This window comes from Odocoileus virginianus, unplaced genomic scaffold (genome assembly GCF_023699985.2).
Source record: "Odocoileus virginianus isolate 20LAN1187 ecotype Illinois unplaced genomic scaffold, Ovbor_1.2 Unplaced_Scaffold_15, whole genome shotgun sequence".
Classification (NCBI taxonomy): Eukaryota; Metazoa; Chordata; class Mammalia; order Artiodactyla; family Cervidae; genus Odocoileus; species Odocoileus virginianus.
In genome coordinates, this window is record NW_027224277.1 from 1,679,168 (window position 1) to 1,706,959 (window position 27,792).

At 53.3% G+C, this 27,792-nt stretch overlaps 1 protein-coding gene across 1 annotated transcript in view; it reads right to left on the reverse strand.

Moving 5' to 3' along the window:
- Positions 1-27,792, reverse strand: part of FA2H (fatty acid 2-hydroxylase) — a 55,847-nt gene that overhangs the window by 11,101 nt on the left and 16,954 nt on the right. Inside the window, exons 2-4 of the mRNA XM_020889189.2 lie at positions 13,885-13,977; positions 1,449-1,591; positions 619-725 (exon numbers count right to left, since the gene is read on the reverse strand). Coding sequence (XP_020744848.1) covers positions 619-725; positions 1,449-1,591; positions 13,885-13,977 — 343 coding nt within the window. The remainder of the gene's footprint in view (positions 1-618; positions 726-1,448; positions 1,592-13,884; positions 13,978-27,792) is intronic.

The following is a 27,792-nucleotide window of genomic DNA, read 5'->3' on the forward strand; positions in this document are numbered from 1 at the left end:
GCTTGCTTAACCCTCTTATCTCTAAAAAGGTGTAATGACAAGTCCCTTGCTTGTGGGCTGTTGGGAGTGTTAAATGACATGGTCCCTGGAAAGTCCCAGGCATGTGATGACTGCTCAGCAGAGGTTACTGGGGTGACTCCGAGTCAGGCTTCTGCTGATGGGCCTTTGCCCGGGAAACACTCTAGGTCACCTATGATCTGATCTTTGTTTCTAATCTTTCCCCTCCAGGTTCTAATCTCTGCTTTGTTCGTGTTTCAGCTCTGTTGTCCTACCTGGTGAAATGACTTCATTTAGTTTCCCGACAAACAACCCCAGGTCATACTTTTTGTATTCTTCGAGTCAATGGAAATCCCCTTCTTTATTGCTATACCACTTGATGAAATGATTTAATTTAATGTGTGGCCGTTTATTTTATTTTTTTTTTTAGTTCCTCTTCTGGAAGGTGGGGAAGTCTGACCTTTCTTTTGGAAGAGTGTTTCTACAGATAGACCTCATTTTAAAATGCTTGTGATGTGGTTTAGGGTTCTAAGATCTCAGAAACTCAGGAGCAGGGAGAGCACCAAGGTCCCCCACCCCCAGGAGCCACGGGAACTGCAGAGCACGAAGACCAGACATCACCTGTGGCGAAGGGTGCCAAGAGCGGGACGTTGCCCTGGGCGAAGGCGCCGTAGTAGGACCAACTGAAGTAGAGGACCAGGGGGACCCAGACGATGGGGACGCTGTACCTGCAGGAAGACCATCAGGGTGAGCGAGACAGGCTCAGCAGCTTGAGACGGCCCAGCTTCCTAAGAGACTCCTCTCCACTAGAGGGGGGCGAGAAGGTGCTAAAGCAGGTGCAAAGAGCTCATGGAGACCTGCGGTCAAGGGACACTGCTGCAGGGGTGGGGAAGAAGACAGCAGCTGAGTCTATCTCCCTCAAGTCTCCCAGTGACCGGAACGGAGCACGAGAAGAATCCCTGTGGCCACTGACAGGGCTGCTGTATAGGTGCTGACCTCTCGTGGCAGAGGCGGTAATTGCAGGCAAAATAGCCCCCCGAGGGCAGCAGAGGCTAAAAACGCCTCCTAGGAGTCGGGAACAGAACAGGCTGCTGCTGCTAAGTCGCTTCAGTCGTGTCCGACTCTGTGTGATCCCATAGACGGCAGCCCACCAGGCTCCCCCATCCCTGGGATTCTCCAGGCAAGAACACCGAAGTGGGCTGCCATTTCCTCCTCCAATGTGTGAAAGTGAACAGTGAAGTAGGGACATTCAAAGCAGTTTCTGGCTAATGTTGGGTTGCCACTCGGTGGAAAAAACCACGCACAGGAATAGATTATGTCCATGGCATGTTCCACTGTCTCCAAGAGCTTCAGTACAGCTCTGGGCTCCAGGGAGGGACCCTTCCCCTTTGCATCCGGCTGGCACCATCAGGAGAGGGGACAGCCCACCATGACCCCAGAGCAGGACTCACCAGACGGTCTTGCTGAGGGCCTCGACAAAATCTGAGTGGAAGAGGCGGATGGGCCTGGATACCGGCTGGTGGACCCACTCATCGTACTTCTCTCCCAAGTGGCCGACCTGCCACAGGAGGGGCTTCTGCCAGTCCACCAGGTCCTTCAAGAGACAAAGCCAAGCGAGCACTTGAGATTCACGCCTCTTTGTTCTCCTGGTTACAGCATCCCATCCCCAGCTCCACCTCGACTCCCATGGTCCGTATGGAGCGACCCACCCTCCCTACTGCAGAGATCAGGAATCAACAGTTCGTCCCAACCCTTGGGCCACAGAAATGGGATCCAGGACAGGCCCATGGCCTAAGCTGGTGCAGTGAGCCATCGGACACCCTTTCCTCTTGCTGGGATGGCTGGGTTGGTGGGGCATGACCCTGGAGTTGCCAGGGGAGCCTGTCTGAGGACTAAGTCAACACAGAGGATGGTCCAGCCAGGAGCTGGAGACATCAAATTCTGTTGATGACATCTGAGTGCCCAGATTCAGCACTGTATGCCTGAAGCTCGAAGTCTTAACCAGGATTCTTTAAGTACAGGAATCAGTACATTCTGTAGGAGGAATCAAGGAGGCCCTTTCTCCTCCACCAAGGCCTTTCTTCTTAGCTGTGGCCTATGCAATTCATTCGTTCATACATTCAAACAATCGTTCATTCAGCACTTTGCTTGATATACGTGCCAGTTGCTGGGAAAAATAAACAACAACATAAAAGATCATCTTTGCTTTACATAGCTTAGTGCTGAAGCAGAGTTCAGACTCTAGAGTCAGGTGCCATCACTTCCTGTGTGACTCGGAGGAAATTACTTAACTTCTCTGAGCCTCAGTTTCCCTAGCTACCAAATGGAAGTAATAATAATAGCACTTGCATAAAGTACTCAGCAAGGTGAGACAAGCCAGGCAAGATAATTTAATGGTGATGTAGGCAGGCTGAGGTTCAGAGGCGAATGATTGGTACAAATGTCTGAGTCTAGGGTGGGAGAGGAGGGCTTTGCACAGAAACTGGGGTTGGGGTTGGGGCTCATACAGTAGGGAAGACTTAGCAAGAGGGAGAGGGAAATGGAGATGGGCAGGGAACATGGGCATCAAGGTGAAGTTGAGAATGACTGGGCCCGTTTGGTTCCTTGACTTTGATCTGTGGGGCAGTAGAAAGAAATCTGCTGAGGGCTTTAGATGACAGAACGCCCAGTATCAGGCCCAGGGGTTGTCACTTCATCCTCCAGGTCAGCTGTCCCCAAGGTGAGGATGGATATGTACCCCAGAGGTACTCACAGGCTGATTCCCAGGGGTGGGGAGAAAATATTAGAGACTGCTTTTGATATATTTCTCTCATATATAAACCATATTTGAATGCTTTCTAATGTACATAATACAAGAATACATAAGTTCATGCAAATAACCTGTGGATAATTAAAATGGACATATAATGAAGAATATGCTCAAAATGTTTTACTTATACGGGCGCAAGATCAAAAAAGTATGGAGGTCACAGCTCTGGGCAATGAGCAGCCCTTGAAGATTTCTGATGAGTCAGTGTAGTGAAGATTAATCTAGAACAAAATCAGTAAAAAAAAAAAAAAAAATCCTTGTAGTCAGGCAACCCCCTTCAAAGCCCGACCCTGCCATTTATCAGCCGTGGGATCCTGGGCAAGCGTCTACCTCTCAGAACCTCTCGACTCGCTTTTGTCTGGGAAGCCAGGTGTGCCTGGACCCCCCACGCATGATAGGAGAGAGGGGTCCATGCATCCCATGTCTGGTGCACAGGGGGTTCAGTGAACCTCCAGTGCAGGGAGTCAGGCTGCCCCCGCGAGTGAGAAGGGAGGCGGTGTCCGGAAAGGAGCGGAGAGAGCGGATGTGGATACGTGTGGAGGACGACCAGAGAAGACAGGGAGGAAGTACCAACTGGAATCCACAAGCCTACCTTCCCACAGCCCCAGCTGGAACCTGCTCCCTGCACAGGCCTCCACACCACAACTGGCCCGGGCCCAGCAAGGGTCCCCGCCCTGCCATGACAGCCTTGGAGCAGGGGCAGAGGGTCTCAGGGCAAGTGGGGGAGGTCCCCAAGCATTCTCTGTGTGCCTGAGCCTGGGGGACAGGCCCAAAGATGCTGTGGTTCTGGCCACGTGATCCTGGCAGGTCCCAGGTGCTGACGGCCTTCACGCCTCTCAGGCTGGAAGATGACCCAGGGCAGCCCAGAGCCATCCCACGCAGCACCAGTTACACCAGGCGACCGTCCAAACCCTGCCAGCTGTGACACTCCTCCTGGCCCCAGTCTCACGCCTCCTTGACTTCATGCCTTGGTTCTAGCAAACAGATCACTGGGCGCAGGCTGACTCATTCCTGTCATTCCTCTGCCTCTTGTCAGACACACACACACACACACATTCTGTGTCTCCCTTACACATACCAGCAGAGAACTGGAGGAACCAGCTAGTGGCCTGTGTTTACATCTTATCTTGCAACAGACCACAGAACCCCACCTCAGAGCAGCTGGGTCAGGAGCACAGCAAGAGCGCGAGGCTTTGTCCCTGTTGGGCCAACACCGAGGGTGGAGAGTCACAGTGCCCTGGTTATGTGCTGAGCGTGGCTCTGGGTCCTTCACGGGAGCTCAGCCCTCTGATCCCCACCAGACCCCTAACCAGGCAGGTGCGGTATCATTGCTGTCATGCAGATGGGGAAATGGGAGCGGAGTAACTTGCCAAAGACCGCTCAGTGAAGACATTTTGATGAATTGGCCCCTTTATCACTGGGAAATACAGGCTCTGGTAGGACTTCTTGTCCTGGGTCTGTTTCATCTGACTCTCGTAGAAGCTTCCTCATGCTTACTGTCTGCATGATCTACCTTGCCCACCCTTTCCCTTTCACCTTGCTCACGTCTCACATTCGAAGTGCATCCTTTGCAGACAGTGGATAGTCGAGTCTGACTTTTCCATCCAGTCACTCTCTGCATTTTTATCTTTAATTTTTTTTGGTCCTGCTGCATGGCATGTGGGATCTTAGTTCCCTGACCAGGGATGGAACCCGCACCCGTCGGACTGTAAGTGGTGAGTCTTAACCTCTGGACCACCAGGGAAGCCCCCACTCTAACTGGAGTATTCAGTCCATTTACCTCTAATGTTGTCTTGCTATTGCTCTGTTCTTCACTTCTTGACTTGTTTGCATTGATCAAGTATTAAAAATATTCTAGATTATCTGCTCATCTTAGGATGCCTTTTTTTTTTTTTTTGTATTTTTCTTAGTTGCTACCACCTATCTTGAGTGAAACTACTGCTTTTTATGTGTTCCACTTTTGCATACACACAACACTTAATTCAGACTCAGCTACCTTAGACAAGAAAATTTCCAGCTGTGGCACAGCACTGCGAACACGTAGACCTCTTTCTTAGCCAAGAAGCAGTTTGGGCAAAATTTTCCTGTTCTCCCTTTATTTTGTGAAGCACGCAGAAAACAGCATGGGATTTGTGAGCTTAAATCAGCTGAGACCCAGGGAGAAACATCTGGGTGAGCAAAAAGCAGGGATTCCAGCCCAAACGGGAAGGAAAGCGACCCTTCCACCTTAAGCATAGAAGTTGAGGTTGGCTGACTTCCTCCCCACTTTGAGAACAAGGACTCTGAGGCCCAGAGGGGTTAGGTGACTCTTGAGATGGGGCTGGTTGGTCCATAGCAGGAGCCTCCCTTCCCGCCTCCCCCAGCCCTTAGCATCCTCCACAAAATCTCCTAAGAGACGTAAGTGTGTCTTCTCAGTTCTCTTCCAGTCCTGCTCACTGGGGCTTCCCAGGTGGCGCTAATGGTAAAGAACCTGCCTGCCAATGCAGGAGACATAAGAGACACAGGTTCGATCCCTGGGTTGGGAAGATCCCCTGGAGGAGGGCATGGCAACCCACTCCAGTATTCTTGCCTGGAGAATCCCATGGACAGAGGAGCCTGGCGGGCTACAGTCCGTGGGGTCGGGAAGAGTCAGATACGACAGAGCACTCGTCAGCAGCGGCAACGTCCTGCTCACTGGCGAGCGTCTGAGGTGGGTGTTGGAATACACTCAACACCCCTCACTCGCTGGTCATTTCCAACATGCAACTAGCCCAGAAGCGACGACAGCAAGACACGAAAGAGATGACCGCTCGGGCCCAGTGAGGTGGGAAGGGACTCCGGATAAATGTCACTTCCTGCTCTACCTGGCCAGGACAGCTTGGCCACTTCACACACACACACACGCACGTGCACACACATGCGCGCACATGCACACGCGCACACAACACACACACACACACACACACACACACACACACACACACACACACACACACACACACACACACACACACACACACACACACACACACACACACACACACACACACACACACACACACACACACACACACACACACACACACACACGGCTCTCCCTCCAGAGCTGGACCTGCTCCTGGCCCCTTCCCACCCCCTACTTCCTGAGGTTCAGGGGGCACAGGGAAGGTGTCGGCAAAAGTCTCCCGGCCTCAGAAGAAGGGTGGGTGAGGGACAGGAGGGGGGACCAGCCCAGGAGTGTGGGGGCTTCCATTGCCCCCCTCACAATAGCAAATCCTCCTCCTACAGCAGTGGAACCGGACGGTCGGAGAGAGTGGCTGACCGACTCAGTGCAGCCAGCTAAAGCCAGACCACACAGATGAGGGTGAGGACCCGCCCAGACACAGCTCTGGAGTGCGCTTGTTGGGGGACATGTGTTGGGGGGAGAGGCTGGGATGAACGCAGAGACCTGGGGCCACAGGCCAAGCCACAGGAGGCGCACAGCAGTCAGGGTGAGCTGGCCCTGCATCCCCCTCCCTGCCCCACCAGGAGGCAGAGGGCGGGAGGCTCCCGGCTATGCCAGGAATGCAGCTGCGGCAGTGCTGGCAGGGGAACAGGGCAGCCGGCCGCCCGGAGGGCGGGTGGAAGGGTGCTGCCAGGGTGTGCAGGGGGCCTCTCTTCTGGCCTCACCCGCTCCCCAGGGGCCCCTCATCCCGGGCGGCACGGGCCGGGTAGCAGAGACCTCTTTCGGGGCAGTCCCCGCTCAGGAGTGGGAACTGCTCGTCCCAGGGCAACGCGAGGCACAAACGGGGTGGGGGTGGGGGTGAGGGGAGCGCCGAGGGGGCGGCAGCTCTGCGTCAGCAGCTCCGCCCACCACCCCACAAGAGCGGAGGCGATTGTTCCCAGTAATGCGCACCCAAGCCCCAAGCGCACCGCTCCAGGGCAGCTTTCTGGGCCAAGGAGGCGAGGACGTGCTTCCAGCCCGTGGGACGGGAGGAGGGAGGAGAATTCCACCCCGTGTTTCTGCAGGTTCAGACTCCAGGTCTATACTTGAAAGCCAGAATGTGGCGAGTCGACGCCTTTGATGAGCCTATCTGACAGATGAGGAGATTGAGGCTACAGGTCGGCTGTGAGTGCTGCTCAGCTCCGGGCCGAGGTCCTAACCTCAGCTGGTCAGGGCCCCCCGGGCAGTGAATTCTCCTGCACAGAGGCTGTGAGGGACCCAGCACCGGAGTCTAGTCTGTGTGACCCACGGGGGCTCTTGGTGGCCTCGCAGGGGTCGCTGCAGACCCGTCCCATGAGGTCTAATTGGAGTCTCCCAGCTGGACAGGCTCCAGCCCACCGGAGGGGTTCTGCCCCCTGCATACAGGTTCCCTAACCTCCCTGCACCGGAGGAGGGGACCTCAGTCTCGCTCCGGTGCTCCAGGAGACAGGCGCAGGGAGGCCCGCGGAGAGGAGGCGGGACGGCGCACCACCAACACGCCCGTGCCCTGCAGCCCCGCCCAGGCGCCCGGCCCACACCGGCGGCTGGACTTTCACCGGCAGCTCATTTTCTCGTTCCCGTTCCCGTTTGTAGGTTCTTCCAGATCCTCCCGACAACCCCACACAACACGGGGCAGGAATAACCTCCTCCTCTTGTTGATGGGAAAACAGAGCGGAATTGTCTGTGGTCACCGGTCGGCACCTCCTGCCCCCAGCCTGCCTGGCGTCTCCTGCAGGGCCCCTGCAGGGACAAAGAGGGCAGAGCCCAGCCTGCCTGGCGTCTCCCTGGCAGTAGTTTCGAGCACTGCTGAGCTCTTAGGTGAGGGTTTCCTGGCGAATCAGTGGTAAAGACTCCACCTGCAATGCAGGAAACCTGGGTCCGATCTCCGGGTTGGGAAGATCCCCTGGAGGAGGGCATGGCAACTCACTCCAGTATTCTTGCCCGAAGAATCCCATGGACAGAGGAGCCTGGCGGGCTGCAGTCCCCTGGGTTGCAGAGGCTGAGCGACAGAGAATGAGCATACTGGCTGGATCGGCGGTGGCGGGGGGCGGGGGGGAGGAGCAGGGCAAAAACTGGGCCAGGAGGGCAGTCCTGGGGAAGCCCCCACGGGTTCCTCCGCAGCCAGGCCCTCCAGACTGCTCCTCTGGGGTGGGCCAGAGGGAGGGAGGAGGCTCACGGGGGCCCCAGGTGACTGCGGGTCAGAGTCCTGGGGAGACAGCCTGGACCATGATGTCAAGACCGGCCCTCTCCCGGGGAGCTGCAGGGGGGCCCTGGTTCCAATCCAGGCTCTACTTGCCCGAGTTCTCAGTGACTTACCTGGGGGCTGTGAAAATATAAAACCAGGTGGTCAACATCAACATCTTTGCCAGGCAGCCCCTGATGCCAACAGTGTGTGTGTGTGTGTGTGTGTGTGTGTGTGTGTAGGGGCAGGGAGGATGGGTACCTGCTTTTTGCTCTGTGACGTGTGTGTGTGTGTGTGTGTGTGTGTGTGTGTAGGGGCAGGGAGGATGGGTACCTGCTTTTTGCTCTGTGACATGTGTGTGTGTGTGTGTGTGTGTGTGTGTGTGGTAGGGGCAGGGAGGCTGGGTACCTGCTTTTTGCTTTGTGACGTGTGTGTGTGTGTGTAGGGGCAGGGAGGATGGGTACCTGCTTTTTGCTTTGTGACGTGTGTGTGTGTGTGTGTGTGTGTGTGTGTGTGTGTGTGTGTGTAAGGGCAGGGAGGTTGGGGACCTGCCTTTTGCTTTCCGACGTGCCTGGCTAGATGACTCTACCTGTCTCTTAAAGGAAGAAAGTGGCTCGCTCACACTGGAGGCCTCCAGGAGCCTGAGGGAAGCAAGCACTGCTGGAGTCTGGCTCCCCCTGGGGAGGGATGGGAAGAGGCCTCCCCGAGTGCCTGCTCAGACCCCCCTCACCTTCTGCCACCCCCTCTCCCTGTCACAGGCCTCAGGGTCTTATTCTTGGCCAGCTGTCAGGGTGAAAGTGTTCTAGGACCCATGGAAGGGGCAGGTCAGGGGGCTTAGCTGTGACCCCTAAGCTAACTAGCAGAGTGACTTTGACCTTGGGCAGGAGACAGGCTCTTTCTCATGCGTTAAATCAGGATCATCATCTCTTTGTGTTGTTGGAAGAATGAAATCAGACCGTTGTTTAGTTGCTCAGTCGTGTATGACTCTTTGCGACCCCATGGACTGCAGCATGCCAGCTTCCTTGTCCTTCACCATCTCCTGGAGTTTGCTCAGACTCATGTCCGTTGAGTCAGTGATGTCATCCAACCATCTCATCCTGCCCTCACTCCTTCCAAGCATCAGGGTCAGCTCAGATTTGAACCAGATCCCTTCTGGCTAAGCTAGAGGGGTGTGCGCGCGCACGCTCAGTTGTGTCCAACTATTTGCGACTCCATGAACTGAAGCCCCCAAGACTTCTCTGTCCATGGGGTTCTCCAGGAAAGAATCCTGGGATGGGTTGCCATGCATGCCTGCAGGGGAGATTCCTGACAGAGGGATTGAACCTGAGTCTCCTGCATCTTCTGCATTGCAGGTGGGCTCTTTACACATTGAGCTACCCGAAATTAGAGAAAAGATAGTATTTTTAAGGAACCTGCATACTGTTCTTTGTAGTGGCTGTATCAATTTCACCAACAGTGTAGAAGAGTTCCTTTTTCTCCACACCCTCTCCAGCTTTTATTGTTTGTAGATTTCTTGATGAAGGCCATTCTGACCATGTGAGGTATTCACTTCATTATATTGCATTTCTCTAACAATTAGTGATGCTGAATAACTTTTCATGTGCCTCTTGGCCATCTGGATGTCTTCTCTGGAGAAGAGAAGTGTCTAGTTAGGTCTTCCGTCCATTTTTTTATTGTTTTTTTTTTTTTTTTTTTATTGAACTGCATGAGCTGTTTGTATATTTTGGAGATTAATCCCTTGTCAGTTGCTTCATTTGCAAATATTTTCTCCCATTCTGAGGGTTGTCTTTTCATCTCATTTATGGTTTTCTTTGCTGTGTAAAAGCTTTTAAATTTAATTAGGTCCCATTTTTTATTTTTGTTTTTATTTTCATTACTGTAGGAAGTGGGTTAAACAAGATCTTGCTGTGATTTACATCAAAGAATGTTCTTCTTATATTTTCTTCTTATATTTTCTAAGAGTTTCATAGTGTCTGATCTTACATTTAGGTCTTTAACCCATTCTGAGTTTATTATTTTTAAAAATAATTAATTAATTTTGCTGCAACAGATTTTTAGTCGTGGCATGTGGGATCTAGTTCCTGGATTAGGGATTGAACCCAGGCCACCCACATTGGAGCATGGAGTCCTAGCCACTGGACCACCAGGGAAGTTCTGAGTTTATTTTTGTGTATGGTACTAGAGGGTGTTCTGATTTCATTCTTTTACATGTGGCTGTCCAGTTTTCCCAGCACCAAGAGACTATCTGAAGAGATATTCTTACTGAAGAGACTGTCTTTTCTCCATTGTATATTCTTGCCTCCTTTGTCATAGATTAATTGACCATAGGTGCATGGGTTTATCTCTGGGCTTTCTATCTTATTCCATTGGTCTATATTTCTGTTTTTGTGCCAGTACCATACTGTCTTGATGACTGTAGCTTTGTAGTATATTCTGAAGTCAGGGAGCCTGATTTCTCAAGCTCTATTTTTCTTTCTTAAGACTGCTTTGGCTATTCAGGGTCTTTGTGTTTCCATACAAATTGTAAAACTTTTTGTTCTAATTCTGTGAAAAATGCCATTGGTAATTTGATAGGGATTGCACTGAATCTGTAGGTTGCTGAACTACCATATGATCCCACCATATGATCCCACTACTGGGCACATACGTTGAGAAAGCCACAATTCAAAAAGACACATGCATCCCTGTGTTCACTGCAGCACTATTACAACAGCCAGGATATGGAAGCAAACTAAATGTCTACTGACAGACACACAGATAGAGACTTGGTACATATAGACAATGGAATATTACTCAGTCACAAAAAAGAATGAAGTTGTGTCATTTGTAGGGATGTGGGTGGACTTAAAGTCTGTCGTACAGAGTGAAGTAAATCAGAAAGAGAAACACAAATATTGCATATATTATGGGATCTAGAAAAATGGTACAGATAAACCTATTTGCAAGGCAGGAATAGAGATGCAGACATAGAGGACAGATGTGTGTACACGGCGGGGGACAGAGAAGAGAGGGGGGATGAACTGGGAGGCTGGGATTGACATACATACACGATCATGCATAAAACAGGCAATTAGTCGGCACCTGCTGTATACCAGGGGACTTGGCTCAGTGCCCTGTGGTGACCTAGACGAGTGGGGTGGGGGCCGGGTGGGAGAGGAGGGGATACATGTGCACATACGGCTGAGTCACTTTACTGTACAGCAGAAACTAACAACATTGTAAAGCAACTATATACCAATAAATTAAAAAGATAACATGTAGTTGAGAATGACAACTTCAAAAAAATAATATTGTCAAAGTGTTTAGCCTACAGTGTTTGGCACAGGGTAAGAGCTTAATAAAAGAAGAATTAATTCGGTGCTAACTCCACTGTCCAGGGGGATCTGGGCAGGGGGTTCTGCAAACCTCTCAAACCATACTAGTTCAATCTGGTTCCCACTTCAAGTGGGAAGCCCTGCCAAGGACAAAGTGAAACAGCAAGGACGGAGGGACAAATAGGACAGGTGTGCCCAGAAGCCAGGAGCAGTGGGAGCTCCAGCAACTTCCACTGGGTAAGGCTCCACACAGCCTGGTGTCCAGGAAACAGGGAGATGTGTAGGACAAAGTGTGAGGTGAGGAGCTTACCTGGTATCTTGTCCCACAAGGAAACTTGGGGTCCTGCCCAATAGGTGATGGAAGGTATGATTTAAAAATAACTCCAATAAAATCTCATGCAGAGCTTGAAAGCCAGACGATGCTGCAGCTTTAAGCAGGGCAGGGCCCGCTGGGGTTGCTTCCTGGCCCTTTCCTTTCAGAACCTTTACCCTATGTCTCAGCACCCCATCCCTGTTCCCCTCATTCTTCTCAGCATGGCTGACTCTGTCCCCAGCTTCCAGGGCCAGGAGGCTGGGCCAGGGGACCTGAGACGCCCTTCCTTAGCATGAAGGGTTAGCTTTGGCAAGTCCACCCCAGATCCCTGGTTTCAACACAGCTCCTGTCCACTTGGCCTCTCTCGAGAACTCCTCAAGGCCCCTGGACTGGGTCAGAAACAGATGGGGGTCTCCCAGCCTCTCGTCTCCCCCGAAGGGCTGGGATGGACCACACGGTAGATGAATTTAAAAAAGGGAAAAAGCAAGAAAAGCACGGTTCGCTCTCCCTGGGAAGTGAGCTCCTTGAGCTGGGTCTTCTTGGTGCCTGGGGAAGGCACGAAGCTGACCCCCTTGCTCGCAGCGGGTCTCCACGGCCTCTCCTGCACCAGTCCTGTCCCCCTCTCTCAGCCCAGGGACGCAGGAAGAGCGACAGGAGGAAGAGAGAAAGTGTGTGCAAGAGAGACAGACAGGCGGGGCGCGTGAGTCAGGTGTGACCTGGGCGTGCTGGCGAGGGACCAGGGGCTGGGCCTGGGGGAGGGGAGGGGACCTGTCTTCCCCTGATGGGGGTGGGGGGGGGTGGCGGCACAGGCCCGGGGGATGTGGCTAGGGGAGCCCAGGGAAATCAGGAGGACCCCTCCCCAGCACAGGGCTGTGATCTGCCTGTCCTCAGCCAGGCTCATGTGACAGCCCCCTCTCTTCTAGGGCGATTGATTCTTTCTGGCCACCCAGCCCAGGCCCGGTCAGCTTTCTTGAGGGTGTTTTCCTTCCAACATTCAGTCCCTAAGCCAAGCCCCATGTGCTGGCCCAGGGCCCCCTCCATGGGGCCCTCTGAGCACGGCCCACCGGCGCTGAGCGCAGAGCTGGGCGCGCTGGCTTCCCCCGATCCTGCCTCGTCCACAGCCTTCTCGGCTCCCACCGCAGCACCTCCTCTCTCAAGTCCAGGTCCTGACTTCACTAGCTTGAAGGCCTTGTCCCTTCACACTGGCTGTCTCCCGCTCTATCCTCGTCACGTCAGAGCAAGTCCAGAGTCCCAGAGCTTCCAGAGAAGCCAGCCCTTCCGAAGCCCCCACCCTCTGTGCCAGCCTGGGCGATGCGCAGGTGTGCCCCAGTCTGGCGTCAGGGTCAGGAGACAGGTCCAGCGAGCCCTCTGCGGACACACTGCCCTCGACCTCCCCTTGGGTCGCAGGCCTCCTTGAAGGGAACGGGGCACAGGGCCGCTTGTCCTGGACTCTCCATCGAAGGATGCAAAAGTGTCTTTGCCCTGGGCTGACGGGCTTCCCTGGAGTTGGTGCCAATGCCATCTCTGGGTCCCTGGGGTCGGGGGCCTCAGAACTCCTGGTCGGACGGGCCCTCTGGTCAGTGGTGCTGGGTGTGCTTCTCGCATCTCCCCGTCTTGTAATAACATGTTCTGGGGGAGATCTGGCCTCCTCACCAAACTGTCAGCTCCCTGAAGGCAACGGCCTGTCCTGCCGGCCTTTTGCTCCCAGTGTCCAGCACAGGTTGGGAACACTTAAGGACGTAAACCCTGTGTCTATTCTGGGAGGAGATGGCAACATGACAGTGGGCAAGTCCCACGAAACAGGCTGGAGGGACATGTACCCAGCCTGCTTCCCTCCTGCGCCCCAGGCAACGCCACCACGCATGTCTCAGCTCCACTGCCACCGGCGACCACCCAGCCCCTCCAGGACCCCCTGACCAGCACGTGGGTGTGCCTAACCACGGCCGGATGCTGGTCTCTGAGCGCCGAGAGAGGCGAGTGGCTGGGCTCTGCACCCGCCTGATGCGGACGGCTCCTGCCCCGTCCCACCTCCTGCCAGTGGCCACTCTGCCTCGGCACTGGTCAAGCTGGGCATGTCTGCCCCTTCTCAGCTTCAGGGATCCCTGTGGGGGACCTCCCTCGGGGGTCTTCGCAGCCAGACCTTGCATTTGGTTTCCAGGAACCCACCACCACTGTGGGCCGAGTTTACTGCCCCAGGTCAAGCTTGGGAGCTGCAGGTGCCTGCCCCCGGACCCTCATCCCCCTCATCGTGAACAGCCATGGCCCGTAGCCCCCCGCCCCGGCCCCACGAGCCCCAGTCACCACCCTGCCCTGTCCCGTGCCCGCTACCTTGTCCCAGTCCACTGCTTTGAGCTTTGGCTCCATCACAGGGTCTGTCTTCTGAGTGTTCGCGGAGGCCACAGACCCGTTCTCCACGGGACCCTGGGGAGGGAAGACAAGAGGGGGTTACCGATCGCAGCAAGGAAAGAGAGCCCCGAGTCGGCCTGTGACGAGCCAGGATTGGCAGGAGCACAGTGTGGGGCAGGGTGGGCGGAAATCGAGGGTACTGATTTCACTTGGAAGTGTGTATGCACTGATGTGGGCAGTCTTATTGCTGGCACCTGTCTTCTCGCTTAGAAATATACATCAAAGCGAGAGGCAGAAAGGTCCAGGGGAGAAGAGAAGCTGGCAAAGAGACTGGAAGGAAACGAGAGCCGTCAGGGGGAACGCCCTGGCCCAGGGGAGCCCTGCCAGCCCCTCCCCAGGCTCCTGGCAGCTGCCAGGCCAAGAGTTGCAGGGTGGCACCCAGGGGACCTGGCAGGCTTGCCGGGTCACGCCTGCTGACGACACACCGGGCCTCTCTTCCTGGTGAGTCTACGGGGCTGGTGAGCCACAGGCAGGGCATCTAGGGCCGCATGCCCGCAGAAGGAGAGCCAGCAGGGCACGCGGGCCAGCCCTCCAGGAACTCCCAGGTACGGTCAGCAGCGGCACACGGGGCGGGGCTGGCAGAGGAGAGCCCAAATGGGCTCAAGGTCAAACGGAAGGGGCGCAGAGGCAGAGGCGGGAGGAAATGGAATGTACCGCAAAAATCACATGGCCCCAGCTGGCCCTGATGTCATGCGGGGTGAGGCTGGAGAGGCTGGCTGGCACGCAGGTGGGGCGCGCGTTTCCCTCCAGGAGGGGTGGGGAGAGCCCCCGCCCGTAGCAGAGGCCTGTCCTCTGAGTCCCTGAGACCAACGGAAGCTGTGGGGCTGGGGGCCAGGGAGGAGGGGGCCGGAGAGGTTGGGGAATTGCAAGAAGCTGAGAAGACTGCCTGAGCAGCCAGTTGGTGTTTCTGCTGTTAGGATTCTTACGTTTTCCTTTCCAGATGAGCCAAGAGACCCTGATGGCAATAGCGATTCTGTCATTTACCGGGAAAGCCCATGTGCAATCCAAGTAAAAGGGGCTTTGTGGTCCTGTCTTGGTCTGGGTATCTCAGTATTTTTAATTTGTGTCACCATGTTAATATTCGAATTTTTTTTTTAAAGCATCTCTGAAGATCTCTTGAGGACAGAGAGGATTTTATAGTATTTCATACAATGAAATTCCCTAACTACCCAATATAAAAATGCCATATAATAATCTTGTCCCTTTTAATTTTGTGATATCCTCAAAACATCCCTGAGCACCTCTAACCATGGTCCTCTCCCCATCCCGCAAAGTTTCTGTCTCCCGGTCCATCCAGGTCTTTTCTTAAGTAGGGTGATCTAATCCTTCTCTGCACCCCAACCCCACTCACTCACTCCAATTCCATCCATCTCTCTCCACAAAAGGCTTGTCTTGGGGTCCGCCCATCCCAAGCAGGGAAGGGGTTATCACTTGAATCAGCATATGATTTTTTTTGTCTGCACTACACTTTTCAGACATCCCTGAGTGGCAGACACAGATCTGTTTAGGACATGTGCTTTGAACCAACCACTGGAAGCAGAAGGAAGGGTCCCCGTTTCCCAGCACTGAACTCAGCACTCACCTACCCATCCTGTGCTTCTGCTCACACAAGGCCTTGGGAAAATCTTCCCTCTGCTCAGCTGCCTCAGCGTTCAGGGACAACTTCTGGCTCTTGCCCTCTAGGACTCTAGCCTGTAAGGCTCTTTTCACCTGGTAGCTTAAATATACACCCAAGAACAGACCACTGTCATCTGCTTTTCCCTAAGATCCCCTTAGGACATATTAGGGTCTCTACAGGAACTGGTTCCTGTTCCTCCTCCAAGGTGGGTGTGATTGGGGATGCAGGCAGCACCCTGCAAGGCCCATGCCTCCCCGGCATGGAACATCCTATTTCAGGCCATGGGAACAGAGCTCCCATCAGCACTTTGACCACCATCTCACGCGGCTCATTTATTTAATTTCTGGCCACCTGAAGTTGTTTTCTTTTTTTTTTTTTTTAATGGACTGCTGCTGCTGGCATGGTGTTGAGAGCTGGTGTGGCCCGGGAGGTGATTCAGACCTGCAAACCTGTTCACTCTGATGAAGACTGGGATGCCCGGAACAGTGATGAACGGGAGGGCAAGAGGCAATGGAAATCAGAGAAACCCTAAGAAATGGGATCATCGAGGGGAGTTTGCAGGGATGGAAGCCCCGGCTCCGTATCTGCCTCCTCTTCAGGGGCTGGCGGTGTCAGGAGCATCACTGTGGTCATCTTCCCTCCTACATGGATCTCATCCACACCCACTGCCCCCACCCATTAATCCACAGACAGGTGTCTGAACATCTGCAGCATGCTACCCACGCATCAGCTCAGAAGACTCTGCAACGTCCCTCTCTCTAACACTGGTCCTACTGCTCATCCCAGGGAGTATGTTCCCAAAGGCTGACAAGATAGTCTGATCCTCTGACCACTTTTCTAAGAGTGACCACACTAGTACCCTCTGCAGGTTGGCTTGTCCTTGACTTCCCTGTATTTCACATCCTTCCCTCATTATTTCCAAACTCTTCTCCTGTTATGCCCTTGAATTAAGCCAGACTTTTCCCTCAAGCAATAGGGAGTGGTTGCCATTTGCCTGAAACTTTTCTTCTCAAATGTCATCCTACCTAGCATGACAACAATGGTTAATGTGCACGAAGCCTTACCATGAGCCCAGCCCTTTCATCTTCATAACGACTGTATGGGAGAGGCATGATTATTATTCCTACTTGACAGGTGAGCAGACCAAGGCATGAAGCAGCCCACAGTTCATGAGAAAGTGGAGCCAGCAGCTGGGCTCAGGAACATTTTCTTGACCACCATATACTTTACACCTAACCATTCTAGCCAGAAATGATGTCTTCATTTCCCAACTTAGGAAAAAAAACACCCTTTCCACGTGTCCCACTGCCTCAGTTGGTAGTTATAATTTTCTGCCTCTTGTTGTTTTTGTGTGTGGGAGCCATGATCTTGTTTGTCCAATGCTGCTACAGATTCCAAAAGGGCAGGAAACTACTGTTTCCTCTCCTAGGTACCCAGGATGGGCTCTTGAGCACACTTCATGCTCCACTCACATTTCTAGAGTGGACCATGTTTTGGTGTTGGCTCTCTGCAACCCAGTCACGATCCCCTGAGATTCCAGATCCCTGAGTCATGGCAGGGGTCTCAGGGGACCCTGGCTGTGTTACTGGGGTGGAGCCCTGAAATTCCACAGGGCTCCTGCTCCTTGGAAATGTAAATCGAATGGTGTGAGCACGTCTGCTTGGAAGCGATGTGGCGCAGGATGCTTAACAGGCCACCTGGGGATGCCGCCTGAGGCTGGGTGGGACAGCGCCCAGACGCAGGGTCAAATTCCAGAAATCTGACCCATTTGTCATCCTCAGTGCCCTTTGCCCCCATCCACAGGACAGACAGGTACAGAACTGAAATTACATTAGTCTGATAACGAAATGACAAGCATCTTATTTTGCCAAAATAAGATGTATTTTTTTAAAAGTATTTTTTCAAAAAATTATCATTAGTAGCATTTCATAAATGAAAGAAGTAGGTAGAAAACACACACTTGCAGCATAAAAGGCAGTTCTTCCCAAGGAAGGGCATCTGGCAACTTCACACAAGGATTAAAAAAAAAAAATTCCATTTAAAAATATTTATTAATGCAGAAAAATGACAACCTAAATTTTTGTTCTGTGAGCATTAATCGTACGTCATCATTTTCTCGGTTCACGGGGGTCAGTGTGGGGGCTCTAATCTCTGAGTAACAGGAAGTGGATCAAAGGCGCTCTTTGTTCCAGCTCTAAGGTTTTCTTAACAAATTACTAAAAATCTAATTTCACTGAGAGATGTTGGCTGAAAATGAAAACAGGACTTTCAGGGGACTTCGTTGCTGCTGTTGTTTGGCTGGAAATACTTCAGGTGAAACGAGGGAGAAGGAGGGAGGACCCCAGGCTCTTGGGCCCTCTGGTCCTGCCCAGCGCGGGCTCCCGTCTGCCTTCCCAGCCCCAGGCAGTCATGCTGCCCTTCAATCCTGCCCCGGAAGGTGGGCAGAGGGGGAAGCGGCAGGAGAAGCTGCCTCCTCCTGGCATCCCAGCCCCAGGTAAGCACAGCTGGAGGGTCCTGGAGGCACCTGGCAGTCCTGTCGCAAGTGAGATGCTTTCAGTCAGCAGATCCCAGGCCGGCAGCATAAGCAAGGTGCTTTCTGGGTGGCCTCATCTGGACCACAGCCCTCCCTGGGAGGAGCCCGGGTTTATTAACCACAGGATTGTACTCGGCTCTAACATGGGAGGAGATTTCAAGGAGAACCAGAGCAAGCAGCACATGGGAACTGCCACAGGCAGAAATGCCCTCAGGGACAAGGAAGTGTCCTCTAGTTGACTCTTTTTCCAGAGTCTAGTTGTGAGTTTTCAAAAGGTCTCCCATTGCAACTTGGGCTGCTCCCATGCAAATCAGGGCAGGGGTGAGTGTTCCAGGAAGGAAGTCCTTCCGGTAGCCATCACACCACACCACATATACTGATCTGGGCCATGCCTTCCAGACTTCCTGGCCTCTGTGTTTATTTAATAGGTGAGCTGGGCTCAGCCTTGAATTCCATGGGCAAACTTCAGCTATGAATCAGAAGTATGTAAAGGTCATTCCTAGGGACTGAGGTACAACTCAGACTTTAAAAGACCTCTAAAAAGAATTTCTTAAGACACTTCCACAATGCGTTATTTAACAGACTCTCCTGATCCTGGAAGCAAGCCTTAAAACCAAAAAGCCTTAACCAAAAAGCATGAGCAAGTTAAGAACACTTGTGCACTTTTCCAGGTTTAGGACGTTGTTCTGGGTCCTGCCTTCAGACTGTACAGCCGCAGACTTTGGGGAAGGGAAGTGAGGAGTTCTGTAGTCAGACACACAGCGGCTTTTTTAAGAATGATCAGCCCCCGTGCTGACAGGTGAGGCTTGATGTGGGTGCTCAACTCACCTGTGCCCGACGACAGCTTTCCTGGAGGGTCTACCCAAGTGACTCCAGGCTGTCCCAGGGTAGCAAGGATGGAGCTCCTGAGCTTTCCACCCTGGGAAGGCAGGCGGCCGACCTGGCTAGAAGCACATGTTATGGTCAGGCCCAAGGCTGTTTGCAAGCAGCTGGTGAGCTCAGCAAAGGCGTTCAGGGTCTGAAAGCATGTTGCTTTGCTGTGCCTCTTCCGTGGACTGCCCCCCAAGTCAGAGTGCAAGCCCCACGAGGGTAGAGACCCTGCTGCCCTGCTCCCTGCTGGGCCCTCGGCTGCAGGCACGGAGTCAGCATGCGAATGTGTGCTGAATGGGACGCCGTGCCTAAACGGCGGCCTGGTTAGGTTCTGGGGGTCCCAGGGGAGGGAGGAGGTCAGTATACCCCGCTAAGGAGACTGGGTAGGCGGCACTGCCCACCCACAGCTGGAAGCCACTGGCCGTGCTGGGCAATATGGGTGGGGGGGGAGGAGGGCCCCTGATCTCCTTCGGGCCTCCCAGCCACGGCCCCAGGCCACAGGCAGAGACCTCGGTGAGACGGCAGCACCAGCGCCGTGTTCTCTCAGCGTGGCCACTCCCGGATGTCCTCCCGGGTCAGCCCAGGCTCCTACTGCTGTCTTACGGGGATGCTCCCGCAGACACCACCCCCCACTCTCCAAGACTCCCTGGGCCGCCACCTCCTCTCTCACAAGCTGAGTTCAGACGTGAGCTCACAGGGGACCCAGGAGTGGTTCCCTGCTGGCTCCCTGAAGTTCCAGCCATGTCCCCCAACACGCCTGCCTCTCAGGGAGGCAGCTTTCAGGGAGAAGAGTCCAGGCCCAGCCGCCCAGTCCAGGCCCTGCAGATTCACTCTACCGCAGAGACCAAGTTCTAGGCCCACCTCCCTCATCGACCTGCTTTGTGACCTCAGGGTCTTCTTCTTGGAACAAGAAATGCTTCTCTCTGGCAAAGGCACCCCAAGTTCCTGCTCTCCTCAGAAGCTGGGCAGGCGCCACCCACGAGTGAAGCAGGCAGAGTGTGGTGCATGATGCAGAGTCATTTTGTTTGTAACTAAACTCATAGGAGTACTCGTCACTTCTTTGAGGAAAGAGGCTCACTCTCATTTTTCTTAGAACACGAGGCACCAAGAAACAAAAAAAAAACAAGCAAAACCATGAGGAGCCCTTTTGCTAGAAACAGTGATACAGAGAAAAAAAAAGACACGCAGCGTGCACGTACTCGATGGTCGCTGCGTTGCGGTCATGGTGTGGGGAAGGCTTAGGGGAGGGCGGGCGCTGCAGCAACCTGGAGGGGTCACCCCCACGGGAAGGGGGAGCCCTGACTTAGGTCCAGGTCAGGTGAGGATGGGGCCCAGTGCTGTCAGACCTTCTGATTTCTAAGAAAAGCTGAAAAACTAGATTTCTCTGTGAAATCTCCAGAATTTAAAAATCTGCCTCACATTTAAAACTAATGACGTGGGCCAAACCAGTCTGTCTGAACGCAAGCACAGCCCTTGGTCTGCCGTCTGCAGCAGCTGGGGCAGCTCAGCCCTCCCGCCCCGGGGGAGCCGCGGGGAAAGATGGGTGTGGACGGGAAGAGCAAGGCCTCTGTCCCCTGGGGACCCACGGGGCATCCAAGTGCACCCACCCAGCTCTGCCAAGGCCCCCAGTGGGTTGGTGACAGACTGGCTCCCGGGGGAGCAGAGCCCCGTGAAGTTCAGTGAACGGCAACTGGGCCGCACCCTCTGTCCACTCTAGGCGAGAGGATCGGTTCCAAGGACAAGCAGCGGGCCAGGAAGTGGAAGCGGGTGGGGGATTCTGACTTTCACTGCCCCTCTTCCCCCTCACGGTGCCTGGAAAGGAGGCAAACCTGCGGGACTGAAGTGACTGCAGGGGAGATGCGGCCGGGCACCAAGGATGCGCCTCCAGGGTTCCCTTCCCTGAGAGGCCTGACCTGGTCCTCCACACGCCCAGCCCACCTCCAAACTCTCGGGCTGATGTCCTGAGCCCCAGGGCACCAGAACGTGGCCTTATCTGAAACTCAGGTGTACCGAGTGAAGACGAAGTGACTCAGGGGGCCCCAATCCAGTATGGCTGATGCCCACGCAGAAAGGTGAGACGTGGAAACAGACACACGTCCTGGAGAGCACCCTGTGAAGAGTCAGACCAAGCACCTGCAAGCCCCAGGCCGCCAACCAACCGGCCACAGCCAGGGCACAGCCTGGGACGGTCTCCCTCACAGCCCTCACTAGGAGCCGGGCCCGGCCGCCCGGTCTGTGGGACTCCACCGCAGCAGCGCCAGCAAGTGGATCAAAGACCTGGACCAGTTTCCCCTGGGTTTGACTTGGGGCCCAGAAGGAGAATGAGTCCCACAGGGTGTGAGAGCAGATGATGGAGGCGTTCAAGGAGACGAGGGAGCGGGCCCCGAGGCTGCGGCAGATGCTGGGGCCTTTCAATCTGCACAGCCCTCCCGCCAGGCCCCTGGCAGCCCACACACATGGCCCTGGAGGGTGGGCATTCGGGTACCCCTCCCCAGCCCACCGGCCCCATCTAGAGCCAGGGCGGCTGTGCTCCCCTTCTTCAGGGCCTGAGCAGTCTCACTCCAGCACGTGGAACGCTATGTTGGGGTGGCAGGCTGGCCTGGGGCTCCGGTGGACTGCAGTTCTCTCTGATGTAGACCTCGGCCTCTGATGTAGACTTGGCCAGCCCCACACCCACTACAGCCGTGTGGCTTCCGCTCCTCAGCAAGGGCCATTCCCACCTGGGCGTATGGCCGTCAGCTCACAGCCATCACCACAACTCTCCCTGAAGATGTGTTCCTTGCAAGAGGGAAACTGAGGCACAGAGGGTCTAGTCACTGATCTAAGGGCTTGCCAACGGCTGCTGGGAGCGTCGGCCTGGAAGCTGCTTCCAGCGCTGTCCCCCCGACGGCCTCCACATGCTCACCGTGTCCCCACCGGGGGCTCACCGGGATGCTCCGAGCCCCTGCCGTGGGCGCCCCCGGGCCCGCGCCCAGGCCCTAGACTGTCCCCAGAGAGGGTGCGTGAGGGGGAGAGCAGGGAGAAGAGCAGCAGAAAGCCTGCACTGTGTGCCGCACACAAACAAGCCGACCACAGAGGCGCTGAAAGGAGGCTGTGTGCGGCGGGCGGCGTGGGGCGGGGGCGCCGCATAAAGCTGTGTTGTTTGGGAAGGCCGGGGCTGGGCACCGTGGGGCAGACAGGCGGCCTTTTATCCTGCAGCCTGGGCTTGGCCTGAAAACTCTTTTTCTGAAATGGGATGGTGCCCCGGGTCCTGTGTCCAGCTCTCCCCCACTCCCCGGGGACCCAGCGGGTGCTGGGGGTCCGGGTGTCTCACGATACCTGGGTTGCAGGTGGGCCAGGCAGGCCCTGGGAGAAGGGGCACCGGAGCTGCACCAAGGGGCTTCCCCGGGGAGAAGCCTGTGTTAACAAGCCCACCCCGCGGTCCCCAGGGAGCAGCGTCCCTGGAGGTAGAAATGAAGGCGGCAGGACCTGCTTGCTGCCATCCCCAGTAGGCTGCCATGCGATGAAGTCAAAATCAGAAGCCAGGTTCTGTGGCCTATTCGAGCTGAAGACATCGTAACAAACCCTTGACGCGCAAAATCCCAAAACCGAAACCAGGCCTGGCGGATGACAGGCCGCAGAATCCCCAGAGCACAGCCACATGCTGCCGGCCCGGTCGCTGCAGGGGGACCAGCTCTGCCGGCCGCTCGCCCGGTGTTCACAGTAGGAGGACCAAATGAGAAGAGGCAATGGGCGGGAACAGGAAGCGTGTCCGGAGCTGTGACTCGCGCCTCCACAGCACAGGTGGGCATTCCAAGACATCAGGAAAGGGGGACAGTGGATTGAAAGTACTGAGTTACCACCCCAAACTCACAACAGTGTCCCACTAGTTTCTGGGCTACTAATTTGACTCTACTGAGTCCTGACATGGACCGTCTGCATCCAGGCAGATCACTTCTGCTTGGATGAGGGCACCATTTCCAGGAAGTCACCAAGAGGCGCCTCCTTGGTCCTGCCGTACCAAACACTGCCTCGCCTGTAGTGGTCGGATGGTTGGGATCAAGAGCTCCAGCTCTGATGAGCAGCATCAGCAACTACGGCACACGAGCTGCTCAAGGTTCAGCCTTTCGAGATTCGACGGGACATCTCTAGACTTCTCAAGTCTGAGACCTCAAGACACCTCAGGTGGGCTGACAGAATGTGCTGCCCACAGGGAAGACACACTTAAGCCATCTAAAATATGTTATCTGCTCTCGGGCCCTACTTACATAAAAAACCAATTTCAGATGTAACACTCCTTTCTGTAAGGATTAACCTCAAAATACTATTTTGCTGTTTTATTACAAGAGAAGCAAGGCCATGGATTTACGAATAACCTCAGATGTCACTATCCCAGAGGCAAAATTTCAAAACGTGCCTTTTATAATCTAATAATTTAATAAAGAAAATCACCGCTGTTCCCCTCTGTTTACAAAATGGCAGAAGATTATATTGCCAGAAACAATAAAAGTCACTGAGCTGTTTTGTAAACAAAGCAATAATAATAATAAAAAACAACCTAAAAAAAAAAAAAAACCAACCTGTTTTATACCCATTACTTCTTTTACTGATTCAGACAATTTCCCCTCTCCCTGCCAGGCATGGAATTTTTCCCCATTTACAATTGAGGATGCTGATGTACACAGAGGATGACTGGCTTATCTCCAGTGATACGGTTAGTTCAAGAACACAAGACTGTCTAACTCTAAACCTGTTTTCTTTTCCACCCTCATTTGACCTGACAACTTCCAAATCCACTGCATGTTTCTTAAACTAGCCAAGTCCACACAGTGAGCCCCAGAACTAGTACCTCTTCATGAGTTATAGCCTACACTCCTCGGTTTTATGCTCATTAAACACCGTGTTTATTCTCATCACGCTAACGGTGCTCAGCCTCAGGGGGTGAGGTCCTTGAACAGCCCCAGAGCAACTTGTCCTTCTGCGTGGCCAGTGCCTCTCCGACAAGGCCACATGTTGGGGACGTCACTGAATACATGATCTGGTGTGATCAAGAAGAGGGAGAGATGACAAGAAGGAAGCAACTGTGAAGGAGGCAGGGACATCAGCTTCCTGGACCAGAATCACCAGGTCAGGATGCCACCAGCCCGGACAGAAATGCCTTGTGACTCTGGGCCACAGCTCTTAGATCAATGCTGCCCAAGGGAACTCTCTGCAGTAACAGCAATGTTCTAGATCCCCCCGTCCAGTACAGTAGCCACCAGCCACACATGTCTACTGAGTACTTGGAATGTGCTAGTATGACTGAGGAACTGAATTTTAATTTTATTTCGTTGAAAATTAAATTGCCACATGTGCCTCGGGGATACGTTACTGGGCAGCAGACTTCAACTACCATTTGAAATCTCTCCCTGGGTGTTTCCTGGGCCTCTCACATCCAACAGGGCCCCAGTGAACTTTAACTTTCCCATCCCAAACCTGGACCTCTACCCCAGTATTCACCATTCCCACAAATCAAAGTACCTAATTGCTCAGGTCAAAACCATGATGTTACCCTCAACTCTTCTCTTTCCCTCACTCCCAGCATTTATCCCCTCAGCAAGTCCTACTGGTTTTACCTCCAAGACATTTCTATCTACTTCTTTCCACCCCAAAGGCCACCCAGTCCAGGGCACTTCTTTCTGTCATCTGGACCACAGTGACGGCCTCTTAGCTCTCTTTCTGTTTCCGTTCTTGACACCCTTCAAGCCACTATCCATGTGGCAGCCAGAATATTCCAACAAGCTACAGAGCGACGGTGTCAGTGTTCCACTTACAGTCCTGCAGCCCACTGTCCTCAGAGTAGACGCTGAGCCCCCACAACGACCAGCGAGCCCCCCTGAGGTCAGGCTCTGGCTCACTCCCCACTCCCCCCAACCCCACACTCTCCCTTGCCCGCCACGCTCCCAGCAGCCCCAGAGCTGCCCTCCGATTCCAACCCTGCCATAGCCCGGGGCCCTTTTACTTGCTGTTCCTCTGCCTAGAATGCGTTTTACCCAGTTCTTATGACAGCTCCTTTCCAGTCCCCCAGACAGGCCTTCCCGGACCACTCCCGCCAGAAGCTGTGGCTGTCATTCTGTCGCAACCCCCTGATCTAAAGTTTATTTGCTATCTATTCATCCACCCATCCATCCATCCAAAGAATATTCTGTTACAGCTCTAACCACCACCCATTATTGTCCTATCTTCCTCCTCCATTCCACGGGCAGGTCCGCGCTATGAGGACAGCAACCAATGGTCTCTTTATCCCCAGCGTTAGGCTCAGCGGGGGCATGAGGAGCCTGGGACCACTACATTTGCTGCTGAACAGAGGAAGGAGAGGAGGCAGCCCTACCAGCCCCGGGACCACTGGGGTGGTTGCCAGGCTCTGTTTTGGAGACCATCTGTCCCTGACCAGGGCACGTGTTGTCCAAGTGAAGACAGAACGAGGGCAGAGGTCAGTGCAGACCCCACCTGCCCTCGCTGAGAGGAGAGGCAACTCTGAGAAACTGAATGTCGCCACCTGCATGCAACTACAGGGGGTCAGCAGCCTGACCCAAGAGTCTGAGCATGTAGCAACTTAGACTCTAAAACCACGCATTCCTCACTGCCTAAGAGGAAGCTGCCTTTTCTTAGCAGAAGATGGGCTGAGAGGGCTCATAATCTTCCCATGTCAGTTAATCTCCATGCTCCGTTTTACAGAGCTCACATGATCTCACTGTAGCCACACAAAATCCTGCACTGGTGCAATGAATGGGGAAATAAAGGCCAGGAGAGTTTTCTGACTCATGCGACGTCACTTAGCTGACGAGAGGCGGAGCTGGACCAGAGTTACAGGTCCCCGGACTCCCCCACTCTCCTGGAAGGGGACAGGGTGGGCGGCGCGTTCAGCACCCACTGCACAGCTGCTCTGCACGGAGCTCCGCGCTGGCAGCTCGGGGACGTGGATTCTTCAGTAATCCCGAGACCTGCCCACTAAGCCGCTTTCAGTGACTCCAGCTCTCCCATCTCCATTTCCCCTCCGCCCTTAAACTTCCAGGACAGTGGGTTGCAAAGTTTATGTTGCTTCTGAAGCACACAGGGAGCGTGTTAAAAGCACAGGTTTCTGAGGCCTTGCCTTCAGAGATTCTGATTTTGTAGATTTGGGGGATGGCCCAAGAATATGAAATGTATATATGCATATAGACACACACACACACACTACATCTATCTCCTTGTTAAAGTGAAAGTGTTAGTTGCTCAGTCATGTCTGACTCTTTTGTGATCCCATGAACTGTAGCCCACCAGGCTCCTCTGTCCATGGGATTTTCCCAGCAAGAATACTGGAATGGGTTGCCTTGCTCGGCTCCAGGATATCTTCCTGATTCAGGGATCAAACCCAGGTCTCCTGCATTGCAGGCAGATTCTTTACCATCTGAGTCACCATGGAAGCCTGTGTATGTATGTGTGTGTGTATATGTTATATATGTATATGTGTGTATATATATATTATATGTGTGTTATATATGTATGTATATGCATGTATGTTAATGTATATGTATATGTGTATATATGTATGCACACACACTCTCTCTCTCACACACACATCTATCTCCTTGTGCTAATTATGTTAATTAATCCTCTAATTTAGTTATATTTGTATTTTTTCACCCCAATGAAACATCAGACTTTCCATAAGAGTCTTAAATAGAATCTCTGTTGCTACTAGAGCCATTTTTCTGAAATACAGCACAATTCTCCGGTGCCTATCATATTTATTTCCGTCGAGGTTATTGGAGTGGCAGAAGTTATTTAAAGATATCTGTATTGGGAGGAATAGTATCTCTCTGCACGAGATACAGGTTCAGTCCCTGGGTCAGGAAGACCCTCTGGAGGAGGGCATGACAATCCACTCCAGTATTCTTGCCTGGAAATCCCATGGACAGAGGAGCCTGGAAAGCTACAGTCCATGGGGTCTCAAAGAGTTGGACAAGACTGAAGTGATTGAGCATGCACAGACGCCACCCATGTCAAGTTCATGTCCATGCAGAACCTTGTGAACATGACTTTATTTGGAAATAGTGTCTTTGCATTCATCACGTTATGATGTGGTCACACTGGGTGAGGGTGGGCTCTAAGTCCAGAATGACTGGTGTCCTCATAGAAAGAGGGGAAATTTGGACACAAACGTAAGACACAAGGAAGAAGGCATGTGTGAGATTGTGGCAGACTGGAGTGAAGCATCAACAAGCCAAAGAAAACCAAGGGTTGTCAGTCCCACCAGAAGTTAAGAAAGAGGTAAGTCCCCTTAGAGGCTCCAGAAGGAGCCAACCTGGCCAGCTCCTTGATTTCAGACTTCTCACATACAGAACAGCGAGAATAAATTTCTACTGTTTTAAGTACCCAGTCTATGGAGTTCTGCTAGAGCTGCTCTGAGAAAGTAATACAGGATCACTAGAAAGGTGATGCCTTGTTGCACGCAACCATTCACGTGCTGTTACCTTGTTTAATTCTCCCACTCATTCTTTAAGAATTTGGGGGTGATGTCCATAAGGCAGCTATCAGTATTTTTCCAACATTTTATTGTGAAACAATTTAAATATGCACCCAAGGTGAAAGAATCTTACTGTGAGTCCCTGTATTCCTACTACCTAGATCCTACCATTCACATTCTATTTCTTTTAAAAAGACTTTTTTGTGTATATCTTGATCAAAAAAATAGCGCTAAAAAGTGTTAACTATCACTTGGGCCTTCAGTGAGTTACTATATTTTTGCTGGAAGAGGGTTTGAGATACTGCAACAGTTACCAAACCATGACCCAGAGACACACAGTGA